Below are 15,199 nucleotides of genomic sequence, written 5' to 3'. Positions count from 1 at the left end.
TTTTCACCAGATGGTGTTTGTTCCATTAGTATGCAATCAACTGAGGTCAATCACTGATTTGACAACAGTGTACAGTAGCACACTCCTGCTTGAAATTTCATCTTTGCATAATGCATACTGTTTTATATACAAGAGGTTAGACTGAACATGCAATGAGGTCATGTGACAGTAATGTGACAGTAATATTGCATATTACTTCCAATATCTATAAACTTTATTGCTACATGTTGCATATACTTTCTCCCCCCAAGAAGTTAATACTTTTATTTAGCAAGGATGCATTAAATTGCTCTAAAGTGACAGTAAAGACATTTATAATCTACAAATAAGCACATTAAAATGATTTATGAAGGATCATGTGACACTGAAAACTGGTGTAATGATGCTTTGCCATCACAGGAGTAAAATACATTTTTAAATATATTAAAATAGTAAACAGCAGTTATTTTAAATTCTAATAATATTTTATAATATTATAGTTTTAGTGTATTTTAATCAAATAAATGCAGCCTTGGAGAGCGTAATAATTTTTTTTTTGTACCCCTCATTGATGATCTGTGTCTGTGTTGGCTAATTGTGAATCACATGACTTTATTTGCATGTCTTCAATGTGGTGACAGCAGGAAGAATGGCTGATGCTGCACAGACATAAGGTAACTTGTACTAGTGGACTAGTAAAAATAAAGCAGTGACCTGTATATATATATATATATTTATAAATAAAAGATGCTTGCATTAAAAATCCACATCAAGTTTTATATCAATAATGTAAAAACTCATTGCATACATCAGGTCTGAGGTCTCTTAAGGCATCTTCAGGACAGCGCGTCAGAGCATCACACACACAGTATAACACACACACACACAGCCCATAAATAATCCACACTCTCTGCTCTCTTGATTTTTCTTCTATAGTTGGAGTGAGCAGCAATCAGGCGCCCAGGAACTTTTAGCCGCGTGGGTACAAGGATTAATAATTAAAAATCCCTCAATAATCCAGATGCAGTTAATTCTCTGTGCCAAGAGTGAGAGAGACAGAGAGGGAGAATATGACATGCTTTCATTTTTAATTCTCAGATTCATTGAAGAGACTTTCTGTCTCTGTTATCCTGGTTTAACTTGACACTAAACACTGCCTAATGACCGGTTACATGTAACAGGTAATCATAATGACTGCATGATAAATATTTAAAAAGAATCTAAATATTTTGCTGTTTTATTTGATGATTATATTCAATATATTTAAATATATTTTAAACATACATTATTAAATTAATTTTAAATTCAATTAAAATCAAATTCATATTTTAACGCAAGAAGTTAAATACAGTTTAAATCTTTATTATTATTATTATTATTAATTGAGGCACATTTTTGTGCTTTTTCCAGTAAACCAGCACAGGGAAGAATAATATTTGGTCACTTTTATTTATATTCACGTGTACATAACAAATGTATTATTATTATTTACCTTAATAAGATTAATTAACCAAAACAAAATATTTCTATTAAAACATTTCGATATTAAATATGTTACACAGGGACTTTTATGTGCTTATAATAAGTTTTGAATTGATTTACTGACTGTTTGAAATGATTCATGGAAATGAATCAATCTTTTACTTTTATTTATATGAACCAATATAACAATAAACAACATCAACCAAAATTTACTATCATTTACCTAATATTATTCAATAATTAAAAAAATATATATTATTAATCAAATATAAAAATATGTTTTTTACTAAAATATTTACATATATGAAAACTTACACAATGACTTAAATGTACATTTACAAGTGTACAAGTTTAAATTATCTCCATCAAATATTGTAAAATTAGTCTAATGACTAGCCCTCAGAAAACTTACTTTACATAAAATTAATAAACTTTAAAAGCACATTGCACTATATATCATGTTGCTCAGTTTTATAATCATGGTAAATACTTTACTTTACTTTATTGTCATTGTAATGAAATTCTCAGTGGCACAATCCAGTCTGCAGCATATCGTTAAAATCAATAATGAAATAGAATAAAATAACAAATGTATTAGTATAAAAATAAAGAAATAAAGTTTAATCACAGTATTCATGGACAGCATTAAGAGAAGCTACTGCTCGTGGATAAAAGCTATTATGCTATTTTAGCTATTTTAAATCAATTGTGAATATTAGATATAGCACTCGGTCTTATAAAGCAACAGCCTAAATAAGCTGTGCTTCGCCTGATGCAAAAAACAATGACGAGATCAGCACTGAGAGATGTGGTTAATCATCTGTCCATTTAGCAGTAATGCACGACAACATCATCTGACTCAAGTAAACAAAAGCTGCTTATAATCGTCAGATCATCTGACCCGGGTAAACAAGCCCTGTCCACATGCTTCCTGAGAGCTTTGGCTGAAATTAGGGAGTCTTGTGGTTGGCTGGAGAGAAAAATTCTGTAAGAAAAATCAAACTTGACAGCCTGGATTTCCCCTCAATGCTCTTCTCTTAAACAGCTATTAATTGGTCAACTAGAAAGACAGGCAATTAACATCACTCATCTATCCTCTCCTCTTCGTTTCTGAACTGAGAAGGGATTTTTTTAAGAGTTCATCTATGTCAAGTGCTACTTTGGCATAAACACTTCAGCCCATGAAGCAGAAGCAGCTATCAGCTCCCACATGCGTACAGACCCAAGAGACAAGCCTGTCTGAGAGGTGAGAGTCTGGTTAATGAACGAGAAACAGAGAAGAGAGAACATCAGGTGTTATTAACAGACCTGCCAGGGAAATGTAGAGCCGGTGTAATGAGAAAGTACTTTAGCACAGCCCATGTTTCAGGAAGGGTTGTCTCAGCCTTACACACACCGTGACCGTTCACTGAACTACTCACAGAAAACTACAAAAAGTTCACAGAAAAGTACAGCTTTTTATCAATCAACCTAAAAGATCTAGTTCATACTCATCATGACAGCTTTTCAAAACAAATAAAAACATGAGTATAACTAGAAATGACCTTGCACTTTTGAAATTCCCTGATATTTTATCAGTTTGTCCTAGCGGAAAAAAATAACAACACTAAAACGTATTGTAATAAATGTATTTTGTGCTAAATATACTACAAATATATTTACATATTTAGGAGCTTAATTAATATACCCTGCAATTACAGTTTTAGTGATATTAAAACACATTTTAGGAATAATATTAAGAAATGTGCAATAAAGAAATACTTCAAATAAAGTTTAATTAGAATTTGATATCAGTAAATCTTAAGAAATATGTCAGTATACTTAGTATGAAATAAATGTATTTTAAATAAATTATGACACAGGGTTTTTTTTACTACTGTATAAAATCCTGAAATCAGCACTGCATTATCCTTTGCAGATAAAGCAGTCCCAGAATGCACTGCGTTAAACAAAGGCAAAGTACTACAATTATATTAAACTTTATCCTGCATTGAATACTGACAAGTAACAGTATATTTTTTTTTTTTACATTTTTAATACATTTTTGCAGAATTTTGCATCATTAGTTTCGCAATATGGACAAATGCCAAACTTTACTGAATCACCTGTATTATTTTAGCATTCTTTTAAAAACAACCCTTATTTGAGATGCCACATTCAAGTGGCATGCGAGTGAATGTTGCTGCCCATGTAGATCATTTCAAATCACTTAAGAGCTTTAATTTTAGTACATACACTACTGCAGAGAATAAGTGTCTGTGTAGATGGCAGACAGTGAGGTTGAGTTTAGGACGAGAGCTTTTATGTTACGCCGCCTGTCGGTTTCAGAACTAATCCATCTGAATGTTCTCAGCACAGTTTAATTACGGCACTGAGTATTCAGTCAAACACAATACGCCCACTTTGTACTGCAACAATCGAGCAGCAAAGGTGGAGGAGTATCCCACAGCTGCACAGCACCCTGCACTATCAAAAGTGATCTCAGGGTTTATACCTTATACCCGGGTCCGAGCTGATGAATGGCAAAGATCTGAGCAGGGTTCAGAGCCTCACTGAAGACGTAAATGGCTCCGAGCTGCCCACAGAACACCCGGTTAGCATCCGCAGTCTCTGAAGAGCCCAGGAAACATTTATCATAACTCTGCAGGAAGGGAGAGAGGAAGAGGAGATAATCAAGATAAAGAAATTTAAAAAAAGAGGAGCGTTTTATCAGCTCAACAGCTTGAGAGTTTTCGGAAAAGGCCCTCTGGAGTGGTTTACTTGCTATATTCTGGTCATCTTGTTCTGAATTACTTCAGCTAGTCTATACACAATATACTATAGACATTTAGCTAAGGGAGAAAGGTGCATGGCTAATCTATATGCCTTTGATACACAGAGACAAGCGCTTATTTAATCACATGTCATTTGGACCCTACAGGTGCAATATTTTCCAAAGCTGAAGTAAAAGAAGTTGATTTTGGCAACACTGAGATGGTTATGTGCTTCTTGAGGCTGTGTATGAAAAAGAATGAGAATGTAAAAAACTGGAAATGTGGGAAAGCTGGTAGCAGCACAAACACTTACATCATTTGTGTTGACGTGCCATGCCATGTCGCCGTAGGAAACCAGCTGGCCGTTGACATAGCAACGGATCTCACTATTCCTCCAACGGTTGTAGATGTGGACTATGCTGATCATGTACCACTGTAGAAGAGGACAGGAAGTAGAAATATAAGTATTCAATATTCACACAGCTCACTCAGCCAAGCATATGCAAAAGGTAGAGTAGTAAACACAGTGTTCTTTATGGAAGCCCCGTTTCTACCACAGAATAAAAAAATGAAAAAAAAAAAAAACCTAACTTTATTTCTTATGATTCTGAATTTATATCTCGCAGATCTGACTTTATTTCTTGTAATTATAAGTCTCTATCTCACCATCTCAAACATTTTCCTCAAAACTGCAAATTCATAGCACACAACTGTGACTTTATTTCTCATAATTACAATTTTATGTCTTGGAAATTTGAGTTAACATCGCGCAATTCAGATTTTTCTCAGAACTGCAAATTTACAGCCCACATTTCTGACTTTATTTCTCACAATTATGATTCAATAGCTCACAGTTTTGAATTATCATCTCAATTTTTTTTTCTCAGAATTGCAAGTTAATATCTTGCAATTTTGACTTTCTGAGAACTGCAAAATGATAGCACACAATTCTGATGTTATTTCTCATAATTTCAAGTTTTTGAATAAACATCTCGTAATTTAGACATTTTTCCCTCCAAATTTCATGGATGAAAGGATCTATCGGTATCATGAAATACTCCTGTTTTGGTACATTTGGATTGGTTATCAGGAGCACAGGGAGAAATCCCATTGGACTAGCTACTAATTTGGCCTTTTGGCCCACTTATTTTCATTTATTTATTTACTTATTTATAATTAGGTTATATTACTGCATGCCCAAAGCCACTGAGTGATTTCTAAATTCTGCATTTAATATTAAATTGATAATAAACTATCCACTAGTCTTGACTTGACAGCACAAATTACCACAAAATGAAATTATTTGCAAAAACAAGCAAATTAAATACAAAGCACTTTAACAAAAGAAAAACCCTCAGTAATCCCTTGTCCCATTGGCGTACACTACATTACTGTTAACGCAATGGGATGAGGGAATTTATTTTCTGTGGTAACTGATGGCATGTTTCATATAAATCTTAACTTAAACTGAACCAATCTTTCAAGCTTTGGACCAAGAAAATCATGCGGAAATGACCCCACCCCAAAATTAAATTGGTTCGATTTTTAGATCAAGCACATAAAACTTCATCTCATTACATGCTTCTAAACCGAGAGCTAAATTTACTGAAACAGACTCATTCTGTTTGATGGCAGCAATGCTAAAAGCTGTTTTGGCATATGAATTAAAGATCAGAGCCCTGACGTTTGAAAGCGCTCCAGTGAGGAACACGTCAACATGGATCACACAAAAGTGTCAACCATGTATCCGTAATACAAACAAAAAACTGATCTCTTGTAGGGTGGAGTCTATATGGATGAGCTCTGGAAATTAATGTGGCCCGTCGGAAATTGGAAGATTTAGTGCAAACTTCCTCAAAAGACCTAATTTCCCAAATATCCTCTCCACCTTCCGAGCATCTTATGAAAACGTAAGGCGATATTAGCTGGGGTGACAGCAGGGAAAAAAGGATAAGCGAAAATCTGCTAGACCAAAAATCCATCCCGTAACTGAGATTTCATAGCTTTTAATGCCAGTTAAGATTTTACATAAATTCAAGAAAGGGTCATCTTCGTCTAGACTGGGCTTTGGATTTCCCAAAAGCCCTAGAGTAGTCTTACATTTCTGAACTTTTCTTCTGAGCTGCTGGTCTCCATTGACCAATAACAATTACACCATTTAAGTTCTGGATAGATTTTTTAGCTCAGTTCAATTCAATTACTTTTCTTTTTGTTCACATCCCCAATCCTCCCTGATCTCCTGTTTTGCTCCATTCTTTCCTCTTTAATATCTAAGGAAGTTTAATATAAATCTAAGAGTCACTAACAAAGTGGTTGATTAAAATCCAACCCTTTTGTCTCACCACACACAGTTTCAATAGCAGAACAATTAGGTCAGCAGACTAATTAGGTGAGTTGTGAAGTTCATTGTTAGGCCGAGTACACATTTTCTCACACTAGCATGTGTGTGTGTGTCTGGGCAAAGGGGTAGAGCTTGCATTCTAATTGGCACACAACCCTGCCTTGTCATCCTCTTCTTTGAGCAGACAGGATGAGGTATCATATTCAAACGTCCCTTGCCAAACTTATTTTCATTTGTAGTTTAACAACGCGCGCGACTGAGCCGATTCTGTCCCACTGGGACAATAAGAGGAGCCAAGTTATCAAAAACCAGATGTCGCTGTATCAGCCCACTCTGAGTGAGAGAAAAAAAAGAAAAATAGAAAGAAAGCGCACTAAATAGTCAGATCCTGAGTACTAAAAAGGAATAAACCACCTTAAACCGCTTAAAGTGATACTCCACCCCAAAATGAAAATTTTGTCATTAATCACTTAGCCCCATATCGTTCCAAACCCGTAAAAGCTTAAATTGGAACACAATTTAAGATATTTTGGATGAAAACCGGGAGGCCTGTGACTGTCCCATAGACTGCCAAGTAAGTTACACTGTCAAGGTCCAGAAAAGTATGAAAGACATCGTCAGAATAGTCCATCTGCCATCAGTGGTTCAGCCGTAACATTATGAAGTGACGAGAATACTTTTTGTAAGCAAAGAAAAAAAAAATAACAACTTTATTCAACAATTCCTTTGTCAACAATCTCCTCTGTGTCTCTCCAAATCACCGTATGATGCGTATGCTCTTCTGTATCAGCCGAGCCACAAGGATGGAATTGTTGAATAAATTCTTTATTTTTGTATTAAGTATTATTGTCACTTCATAACATTACGGTTGACTATTCTGATGATGTCTTTCATACTTTTCTGGACCTTAACAATGAAACTAACTCTGTGGGACAGTCACAGGCCTCCTGGTTTTCATCCAAAATGTCTTAAATTGTGTTCTGAAGATGAACAAAGCTTTTATGGGTTTGGAACGACATATCATTAACAGATAAACAAAAAAATTTTAAATCTTTTGTAAAACAAAAACAAAAGGTTCAATAAAATTAACCTTAAACTGCACTACACCAAATACAAAAATACATTTTCTAATTAACACAAATTAACAACGTCATATAACCCCATTAACACTGTCCAACCCTCCAGTGTACTACTTGTGTGTGTAGACAGGTCAAAACTCACCTTCCTAGGCTGGAAATCGTACTTCACACAGTGTTGAAAGCCTTTCCCCTTTGACTTCAGTGATGTCACAATTAAACAGTTCCCCACAAAGTGTGCTGAGTAGCCAATCCCTTTGCTGGTTCGAAAACTAGGGGAAAAACATAAGAGAAAGAACTTTATGAAAAAAAAAACAAACAAGAGAAAAAAAAAAGAAAGGAGGCAAAGAAGAGGCAAAGAAATGGCAAAATGAGGCCGAAAATGTAAAAAAAGACATTGAAACAATATTTTCACATTTTTAAATGTAAGTGTGCTCACTCCACAGTTTTTCTTTCAATATGAATTAACAAAAACCACCGCATCTTTTATTTACAATCTTCTTTCATCTTCTATTTGCCCTGCCTTAAACAACTCAAACACTTTTGTTATTCAGGCCATGCTACAGAACAATCTGATTTCAACATGTTTTCTGCAAAAAAAAAAAAAAAACTGAACTCTTATAGTCAGATGTGAAAACTCACTGAAAATATGGAGGGAGAATGTCAGGCTTTTTTCTTGGCGGGAAAACAAACATGGCTGACTTAGTCACTGGCAGCAGAGATTGCTGTGAGCGCTGGCTGCTGTCGATAAGGTGACTGGCTATCAGTCGGGCCTCAAAGCAGTGCTGTTTCTCTCGCTCTGTGCCTACACGGCTACATAATTCTATGCTGAGCTCATCACGGCAACACAGAAACAGGAAACAGGATTACATGCTGATTTAAGCGAGGTCAGTGGCCCTCAGACTTCTGAAGTGGTAATCTGTACCTTCAGTGTCTCCCCCCTCAATAGTGTGCAAACGCTGTTACCCCAAGATTCAAGATTTTTTTTGGATTTTTATTCATCACATACACGATTATATAGAGCATATATAACCAGCAGTGAAATGTGAGTATCACATAATAAAGTATATCCTCCAACATGGAGGATATACTTTATTAGCTGTTACAAATATTCAAAAAGGCCTCCTGGTGATTCAAGTGATGTTGTAGAAACGTGTGCAAATTCATTTCTTTTGAAGAATTTGTTTTATTCATTTGAATCATATTACATGCATATTCAATTCAGGGCATCCTTAAAGCCAATATATTCAGTGTATTCAAGTCATACATTTACAGTATGTCTCTTTCCTGGGAATCAAACTCGTGTCCTTGGCACAGTTAGCGGCATGTTGAGATACAGGAAATTTGCATGTAAAATAAATTACACCTATGTATACTAAGAACTCATTTTGCTGGACTTGTCTGCAAGCTTCAACACAGTAAACCAACAGATCATCCTATCTGTTCTCTTGACAGCGAGCAAAATGGGAACTGCACTCCACAAGTACTGTAGGTACTTCTGGGTATCTTGAAGGGGATTACGAGAGTTTTTGTGGAAGTAACCCAGACCAAAGAATGAAATGCTACAGAAGAGTAGAATAAGACATTAAAGTGTAGCACCAACATTCAATTAAAGGTCAAAACTAACAAGGATCCTCAAGGCTACTCTGCAAGGCATCTCTAGTTTAGAACGCTGGTTTATTTTCAAAAACAACTAGAGGTTCTTTAGAGAATCTCCTATGACATTTAGGAATTTTGTGAATTTATCCAGTTTGCCCTCTGGTACGGCAGGCTTTCCTTGGTAACTGGAAAATAGGGCAGGGCATATCACTCCTAAATTAGCAATCTCTTCTTGTGGGCCAGCCCTGTAGAGACACTTACCACTTCAAACAGAAATGGTAATATAATATTTCATATGCACAGATCTCCCATGTTTCCACCACGCTGAGAAGCTTGAGGCTCACAGGTGTTGGTGTAGGTTGCTCAGAGCTTCAGCTCTGAAATCAGTCCTGGCATTTACATTTTAATGACTGACGACTGGTCAGCATTAAGCCGTACCATTGCCTCTGCACATCCTAATGTGACACACACATTATACTCACCAGTATAAGTATGGTTTATCCTTGTCTACATTGATATTATTGAGGGGGTCCATTCGGAACCATGTGTTGAGAGTGAATCCATTCTGGTAAGGCCACTTAGCAATGGGTGGCAAAGCAATGGCCTGCCGGGGGGCAAAACACAAGGAAATTAGAAAATGCAAATTTGCAAAATCATACGAACAATGAAAATAACATTGGCAGAATAAGCTGATATATAATCAAATGACCACTTTGTACAAATCGACCTTGGTACAGTGGTTAATACTCTGGGTTAAATACAATTTGCGCTCTAATAACAGCATTTGTGGCATAATGTTGATTACCACAGACAATACTGTCAGATAATTTGAGATAATGATTCTCTCAGCTTGTACAAAATGAAAACATTTATGCCCTTGCAGTGAAAGTATACATCAAACCATCCATATATAAAAGTACATATGTATCTATGTATATATATAAACATGAATTATCTATCTATCTATCTATGTATATATGTATGTGTGTATCTATGTATATATATAGTATGCATAAATATATAATTTAGATTCACTACTTTTTAAAAGCCTACTAGGATCTTTTAATGTATTTAAAAGCAGGACTGCATTTATTTGATCAATTGTTTTCTATTTTAATATATTTTAAAATTTAATTTATTCATATGACAGCAAAGCTGAATTTTCAGATCATGAATCCTGTCTTTAGTGTCACATGATTCTTCAGAAATCACTCTTATATGCTAATTTGGTGCTTAAGAAACATTTATTATTATTATTATTATTAATGTTGAAATCAGGAGTGCTGCTTAATATTTTTGTGAAAACTGTGATACTTTTTTTCAGGATTCTGTTATGAATAGAAAGTTCAAAAGAACAGCATTTATTTGAAATGGAAATCTTTTGTAACATTATAAACATCTTTACTGTCACTTTTGATCAATTGAATGCAGCCTTTGCTAAATAAAAGCACTAATTTCCTTAAATTCTTGCACATAAAAAATGCATATTAACCTGACAAAGTGCAGAAAAAATGTAGAATATTTAGAATACTCTTTTTAAATGATTTTTTATCATTGTTGGTGTTCTATAAATCTAACACGTGTCTTATGCTCATACCTATAAAGCCTACGTCTTATTTTAAAAAGTGTGGGAGATTCTCACCGCCGCACTGCGTCCTGGGAAGTTGAAGAAGGTGTCAGGGCCGTGCCGCTGAGGCATCTGATTCAGCACAGACAGGAGCTTAATTGCGTGTCTTGGCTATAGGCACAGGACACATGGAGGACGGGAACAATTAAGAGAGGACATTGTAATTAGTGAGAGCGAGGGATGAAAGAAAACGTGTCATAATGAGAGAAGACTTTGAAAACAGAGAAAAAGATGCATACGTTCATGAGAGTCAAAAATTTATGATTTTAACAGTAACCTTTATCAACGACCCAACAAAGCAACCACTACTTGAGCCAATCAATAACCCGTCCATCAGACAAACCACAAACCGAGGCGACCATGGGGAGGACTGGCAGACAGGAGATCATTGGCTGGGCTTGTTGGAGGTCTAGCTAATGATCAGCAGATTTTTATGAGCTTCCAAAACCTATTTTAATTTTTAACAGCCACCGAAGCCACAGCATCCAGTTAGTGGAAAATGGGCAAGAAAACTCACCCACACGCCTCCGTCGCCCCTCAGCATGCTGAACAACAGCTTCAGTTCCTTGACTGTGATACTATAGCTGGCCATGACCCCCAGCATGTCTACTAAGAGATCTGAGGAAGACAGAAAGAAGAGAACAAAATGACTCAGCATTATCGGTGCAGAGAACTGCCGACTCATGAGGATGATGTCACTTGGGGCAAGAAGCCAATCGTTATCTTTCTGCTGGAACATTATCTACCGCATGTTCTCCTGAGGCTCCTTTAGTCATCAGATCACATGGAAACGCAAGTCTATTCATTCACATATTGGCCGTAATGGCTTGGTGTCAAAGCGTCTGCTGATGTAATTTGCGAAACATCTGCGTTATGAATTTAGAAGCTCTTTAAAGCGCTGCGCGAGACATGAAATAATCTAATTTCGAGAAAAACAACAACCCCTCAGCAATGATGTTTGTCGTGGCGTAATATCATTGTAATTTGATTTTGAAAATAACCCAGTTATACTCCATTCACTCAAAGGCCACAAATTTGGTCAAAAATGGACAGAAGCTGGAAGCGTATGAGAACTAATAGTCTGATTAGCAGCGACATTTTCTAACATGTGGATCTGTCTAAAGAAGCTTTCTCCCAAATGTGCTCACAGAGCCAATTTTACACATTACCCCTGCAATAAACGACGGCCATGGTCCACTGATCGTAATTACACAGAAATATTGGACACAGAATGCACAATGAGCGGTTTAGTGAGACAGTGAAACCTATTTTTCTGAAACGTAACGGAGCCAAATCATAGAGGATCGGAACATTGGAACGGGAATGTGATACAACAAAGATTAGCACAGAAATTACTGATTCTTTTTTCTTTGGTGAATTGGATTTTTAGTTGACTTTGAACTGAAAGCACTGATGTAAACAATAGACGTGATCAGAACCGAAGTGCCTTGAAATCAGGGGGCACAGGACAAAATGTGGGGTATACCTCAGAATAGGCATAGACTGTATACCATGAAAAGGCTTAATTACAAAGATGTGGCATAAACGCTATAAGAGAGGGAGCAGAATTGGGGAAAAAAATAAACTTAAAATCACTGCACACGTAAAACAATTATTAATTGTGATGCACAAACTAACAGAAAATAAACCACACACTGGTTGACAAAGGCAGAGTTTAAGACATTTATTTTACATACAACCAAAACCACCAAAATATGCTGTAATACTCTAAAAATGCTATTATTATTATTATAAATATGCTTTATTTTTTAGAATAATGTGTATCATTAATAGCAATAATAATAACAGATATCTTCTTTAATATTTATATTATTACAATATTTACAGTTTTATTTTTTACTATATAACAACAATGATATATAAAATAATGTTTATTATTAATAATAATAAAGCAATAAATTGAAAAACAATAATACATTTATATTTATTGTAATATTTATACTATTATTATTGTACTATTATATATTCTTTAATAACAATAAAATAATGTTTTATTATTATTGCTAATATTAAATTATTACTGCTTATACAAAAATATAATAAAAATATATATTTCTTATGTAATATTTATAATATTTACTTTTTATTTTTAATAATAATAATAATAATAATGTTTATTATTATTATAAAATAAGAATAAAATAATAGGAATAATAAAATAACAACAAATTGATATTTATTGCAATATTTATAATATTTATTATTTACTTTTTAATAATAATAATAATAATAATAATAATAATAATAATAATAATAATAATAATAATAATATATTAAAATAGTGTTTATTAATAATAATAAAAACAAAAATAATACATGTATACAATTTATACAATTGTACTATTTATTATTGTGCTATTTAATGTTTTAAAAATAATAAAATAATGTTTATTATTACTGTTGTTATTAAAAATACTACTGCTAATACAAAAAATATAATAACAATAACAATAATTACAACATAAACTATAATATTTTTACACTATTCACTGTTCCCAGGACAATGTTCCTGATTCCAGGTTATCCTACCTTTTGAAGGCCCTGGGTAGTAGGGCTGTGCGATATGGACAAAAACGAATTTTTGATCACGATTTTTTGATCAATTTTGCGATTTCGATTTTAATCACGATTTTGACACACACAGACATGCTTTACAGTCATAAATGCATTCAGTATAAATTTGAAACATATTTCCAAAAGAAAACCCAATGAGAGCTTTATCAAAAAGTTGTAACATGCCTCTAGAACAGACATAAGTCAAAATAATCATGAAGTAAAGATGTCAAACAAAATGTCTAGACATATGGTAAAAAAAAAAAATAAAAAATAAAAAATAAAACCCGTGTCCAGGGCTTTTTTTTTTTTTTTTTTTTTTGCCATGCATTGGTCATAGAGCTCATTGTAGCGGTGCCTCGGGTGCTCAAGGTTCACACGTACTCCGTTTCCAGTGCGTATACAGTATGTGTATGCGGTGCAGAAGCAACAGGCACGCATATTTCCTTTGCTTTGTCACAAAACCAGACACACGTGCTCAGATACACGCTGCTCTCGTCCGGAGAGAGTGCGCGCACTTAAAACATGTCTTCTCTCACTCACTCACTCACTCACAACTCTCTCTATACTCAAGCGCTAGATATTCATTCTTTTCGCACCTTTCGATTTCTAACCTTTTCTGTTCACATCTTTTACCGTGTGCAGTGTGAACGGTTTAAACCATTAACATGGGCTCAGAAAAAATATGCATCACAGACAGTGTGGCATATGCCCAGTCTGTTCTGTTCTCGCGCTCCACTTAGGTGCACTGCATTCTGATTGGATCGGATAGCATACTGCGGGAGGTCAGGACTGTGGAAAATCGTGCTATAAAGCGATTTAGAAATTGCACACGCTCAAATAGTGATTTTATTACGATTTCGATTAATCGCACAGCCCTACTGGGCAGATATTCTTTTTATTTATAATAGTTTATTCGAATTTACTATTTATTGTTATTTGATTAGTAATAACTAGTCAAAAAAACATTGATCCTGTGAAAGCATCTCGCGATGCTTTACTTTAGAGCTCACCTGCAATCATGTCGTCGACGGAGCTCATCTTCTGCAGCACCTGCTGGATAAGCCCCACCTCTGTGCTGGTCTGTAGGTTGCGAACGCTCTTCCGCAGGATAGCTGTGAACATGCTCCAGATCTCCGCCTGGCAGGTGACGTCACAGTGCTCCAGCAGCTCCACCATGCAGGCGATGCTTTCCGCGTCCTGGATGATAAAGTTCATCTCCAGGTCGAACTCTCCACCCACCAGCTGAGAAAGAAAGACAGAGCCAGTCTTAGTCACAAATGAAATTACTGAGGAAAATGTTTACATTTACAAATGGTATATTTTCAATAAAACACATAATGGTGACACAGACCATGGTTAAACAAAATATATACATAATATATTATATAAAATATATTGCTGACAAAATATGATAAGAAAAAAATTATGGTAAGTTTTTGTATATTAAGGTGTTTAATATGATTGAATAAATAAATGGATGGGAATAGTTCAAGTTTATTTATAGAGCATTTTATACAATACAGACAGCTTAAAAACAGCTTTATACAGTAGTAATAAACAGGAAAACCAGCATCAGTGACACAAAATTCAAACAGGAATAAAATAATTTCAGTTATAATTATAATTGGTTTTCGACTGTAAAGCAGCACTACAGAAGACAAAACAGTGCCATTAATCACCACAATTTAATTTAATTATTCAATCATCTTATTTAATAGGTATGGGAGAGATTGATGTAGGACAGAAGGTGGATGAGATGGACAGA

The 15,199-nt window shown here is 34.8% G+C and overlaps 1 protein-coding gene across 13 annotated transcripts in view; it reads right to left on the bottom strand.

Annotated features, from left to right (window-relative positions):
• nbeaa (neurobeachin a) overlaps positions 1–15,199 on the bottom strand; it is a 114,320-nt gene that overhangs the window by 48,299 nt on the left and 50,822 nt on the right. For all 13 annotated transcript variants that reach the window (XM_042732872.1, XM_042732873.1, XM_042732879.1 and 10 more), the window contains exons 2-8: positions 14,445–14,676; positions 11,375–11,475; positions 10,873–10,968; positions 9,713–9,834; positions 7,777–7,903; positions 4,528–4,647; positions 3,956–4,102 (exon numbers count right to left, since the gene is read on the bottom strand). In XM_042732872.1, the coding sequence (XP_042588806.1) occupies positions 3,956–4,102; positions 4,528–4,647; positions 7,777–7,903; positions 9,713–9,834; positions 10,873–10,968; positions 11,375–11,475; positions 14,445–14,676 (945 nt within the window). The remainder of the gene's footprint in view (positions 1–3,955; positions 4,103–4,527; positions 4,648–7,776; positions 7,904–9,712; positions 9,835–10,872; positions 10,969–11,374; positions 11,476–14,444; positions 14,677–15,199) is intronic.

This window comes from Cyprinus carpio, chromosome B10 (genome assembly GCF_018340385.1).
Source record: "Cyprinus carpio isolate SPL01 chromosome B10, ASM1834038v1, whole genome shotgun sequence".
Taxonomy (NCBI): Eukaryota; Metazoa; Chordata; class Actinopteri; order Cypriniformes; family Cyprinidae; genus Cyprinus; species Cyprinus carpio.
Note: the sequence above shows the minus strand (reverse complement) of the source record. Positions and strands in the feature narration are given on the sequence as shown.